A 2,598-nucleotide genomic window follows, 5' to 3' on the forward strand; every position below is an offset into this window, starting at 1 on the left:
GAAAAGTAAACAGGGGCAGCACCTGCTCAGAAAGTTCCCTAACAATTTGTTTTCGTCATCCACACAGGAAGAATTCAATGGACTATCTGACTCCCTGTATTTTAATGATGGCCAACGAAGAATCGACTTTGTTTTGGTTTATGAAGATGAAAGTAAAAAGGAGACCAATAAAAAGGGCACGAATGAAAAACAAAGGGTAAGTTTTTAATGCTGTTTTCCTTTTTATTCTTTATCCTATTGCAAAATGAAAAACACTGTTATTTTTATGTACGTAATAGAGTGAAACCCGTGTTGAAATACCATTTACCAAACACACTTGAATATTTTCTCTGCTCCTGTTTCCTCGAGGCATGTCAACATTTTTTTTTTTTTAATTTGAAACAAAAACTTCCTCAGGCTCTTAATCTCAGTTGGATTCACAGCCGAAAGCAGGTTTTCTTTCAAGGAATTGGACTTTGTGCTGTGCGGAGGAGATGTGGATTGAAAGCAGTCTGGCTGTTCCCAGTTAGGTGGGAAAGCAAACTCCTGACTGTAAAGACAAGTGCGGTGCTAGCCGGCCCGGCGTGTGCGCTCACTCAGGCGCTGGGCATGCATTTTGCATGCTTTTTTCTCATCTAGTTCTCTGAACACAAGGAGGCACATTCTGTAATTCCACCATTTTATGGATGACAGAGTTAACCCTGAGGATTGTCCAAGGTCACGGACTCTGGTCAAGGAAGTAGTAGAGCTGTGGTTTAAATTTGGGTCTCGAATCCGGAACCTGTGCCCTTGATCTCCTTTTTTCTGTCAACTCCCTTTCTTCCCTTTCATCCATTGCCAGTGAAGCTGCCCTCTCCTCCCTTTCCTTTGCTTCAGACTCTTTTAGAATCTTTATCTTAAGATATTATAAAAGTAGGGCAGGGTTATAACAACTACCCGGAACTTTTTTACCTGCACCCAAACTACATTAAGCTAAAACAGGACAAATAAAGAGCACATGTGTGTCATTTTCATCCACTTTGGAAATCTTTCCCCCCCCCCCCCCCCGGGTCTCAAAAAGAAAATGGGATCCCAATGCCTTGTCCATAGCATTTTGGTTAAGATTAAGTAAAGTAGCACATGTAGTAAATATTACATGGATTTTAACACGTATGCTATATGTTAATTCATGCATCTTCCTTTTTAATTTGGAATTTTCTTACAATAATTCCCTGATAGGAATAGGGATGACCCTCTTGTTGTATAGTTTTTTTCTCTTGAGTAAAACAGCTTTAGAGTCCTTTATCATTTTTTGTGGACACTGAGATACAGTATTTGCAGTTATAGTCACCATCATCAAATATTCACTAAGCATCCATGTGCCGGTGAAGCTGGGTGAGCATCATATAAAGTAAGTTAAACAGATCTGATCCATTAAAGCATAAAGGAAACAGTTCTGGTTTTAGACAAGAGCCTTACTGCCATGGTAAAGGGGCCCTAGAGCTGCTTACATTATTAATAAGTTCTGCTTTTGCTTTAGACAGAAACATAGGTTCCAAGGTAACTCTCATAAATCAGAAGGAAAAAATATCATCATTAATTTTGGCAGTCCTTGAACTTCTGGATTGACACACCTTAACATCGGTTTTTATAAGTTGTGCTTTGAAGTGTTTTCAGTCTGTGTTTGTACATATTACTTAATTGGTACCCCAGCAAAATCCAGAGCTCAGCTTTGCAATCACGTTTTTATTAATTGTAAATACGTTCTGTGAATTCCAGCATCCTCTTTGTCAGGCCTTATTGAGGATTTAGGACAATACCAAGGAAAGGCAGTTTCAAAATCCTATTTTCTTTGAAAGAAAACATTTATGTGTAAATCATACTGACCTTTTAAAGCAGCCAAGGTTGATATTCAGAGCTTATCTGAAAAGTGTTATTAAACATTTTTTAGGGCTGGAAAAAGAAGTGCTAGAACCACAAACACCAAAAACATAAACAAAGGATTAAAAAGGCTGTATCATACCTGGAGCAAAAGAGAAAACTCTTTCCTAGCAAAACCTCCGAACAACATGTCACTTTGTCCCCTTTTATCAGTGAAAACACCTTAGAAAGGTAACACTTTCCTTTGAAAAGCATAAACCACTTACATTCAGATTTTACATGAGGGGTGGTTACACGTATACACTGTTTCAACAGTAACTACTCAGTTAGCCTACTGGTGCTGGCACAGAATTAGTTTGAAGGTTTTCTGCTGCAAATAGCAGGAAAACCAAACTCCAAATGGCTTAAGCGCTAGAAGGATATGCTTGTTTTCTCATTTAAGAAGTAGCCTGGAGATAAAGCCATTTCCGAGTTAGGTAATTTATTGGCTTAATGAGGTCATTTCGTCCTTCTGCCCTGCCATGCTCAAAATGTTGGCTCTTTAATTGATTCACTGGTTTGAAGATGGCCGCTGCAAATCCAGGTAGCCAGCGGCAGAAAGAGGAAATGCCCTTGCTCGTGGGTCTTTTTTTTTTTTTCAGTTACTCGTTTTTATTTTACTTTTCCAGTTATTCTTTTTTTTAATTTCACCTTGATATGAGGTACAAATTGTTATGTTGCCCCATTTGCATTTCTTAGGTATAGCTCAAGTTGTGGTTG

The 2,598-nt window shown here is 38.6% G+C and overlaps 1 protein-coding gene across 2 annotated transcripts in view; it reads left to right on the forward strand.

Annotated features, from left to right (window-relative positions):
* Positions 1-2,598, forward strand: part of ANO6 (anoctamin 6) — a 182,000-nt gene that overhangs the window by 105,916 nt on the left and 73,486 nt on the right. For both annotated transcript variants that reach the window (XM_003793553.3, XM_023515374.1), the window contains one exon: positions 68-196. In XM_003793553.3, coding sequence (XP_003793601.1) covers positions 68-196 — 129 coding nt within the window. The remainder of the gene's footprint in view (positions 1-67; positions 197-2,598) is intronic.

The sequence above is a fragment of the Otolemur garnettii genome, unplaced genomic scaffold, assembly GCF_000181295.1.
Source record: "Otolemur garnettii isolate 467f Iridium unplaced genomic scaffold, OtoGar3 scaffold00070, whole genome shotgun sequence".
In the NCBI taxonomy this organism is placed as follows: domain Eukaryota; kingdom Metazoa; phylum Chordata; class Mammalia; order Primates; family Galagidae; genus Otolemur; species Otolemur garnettii.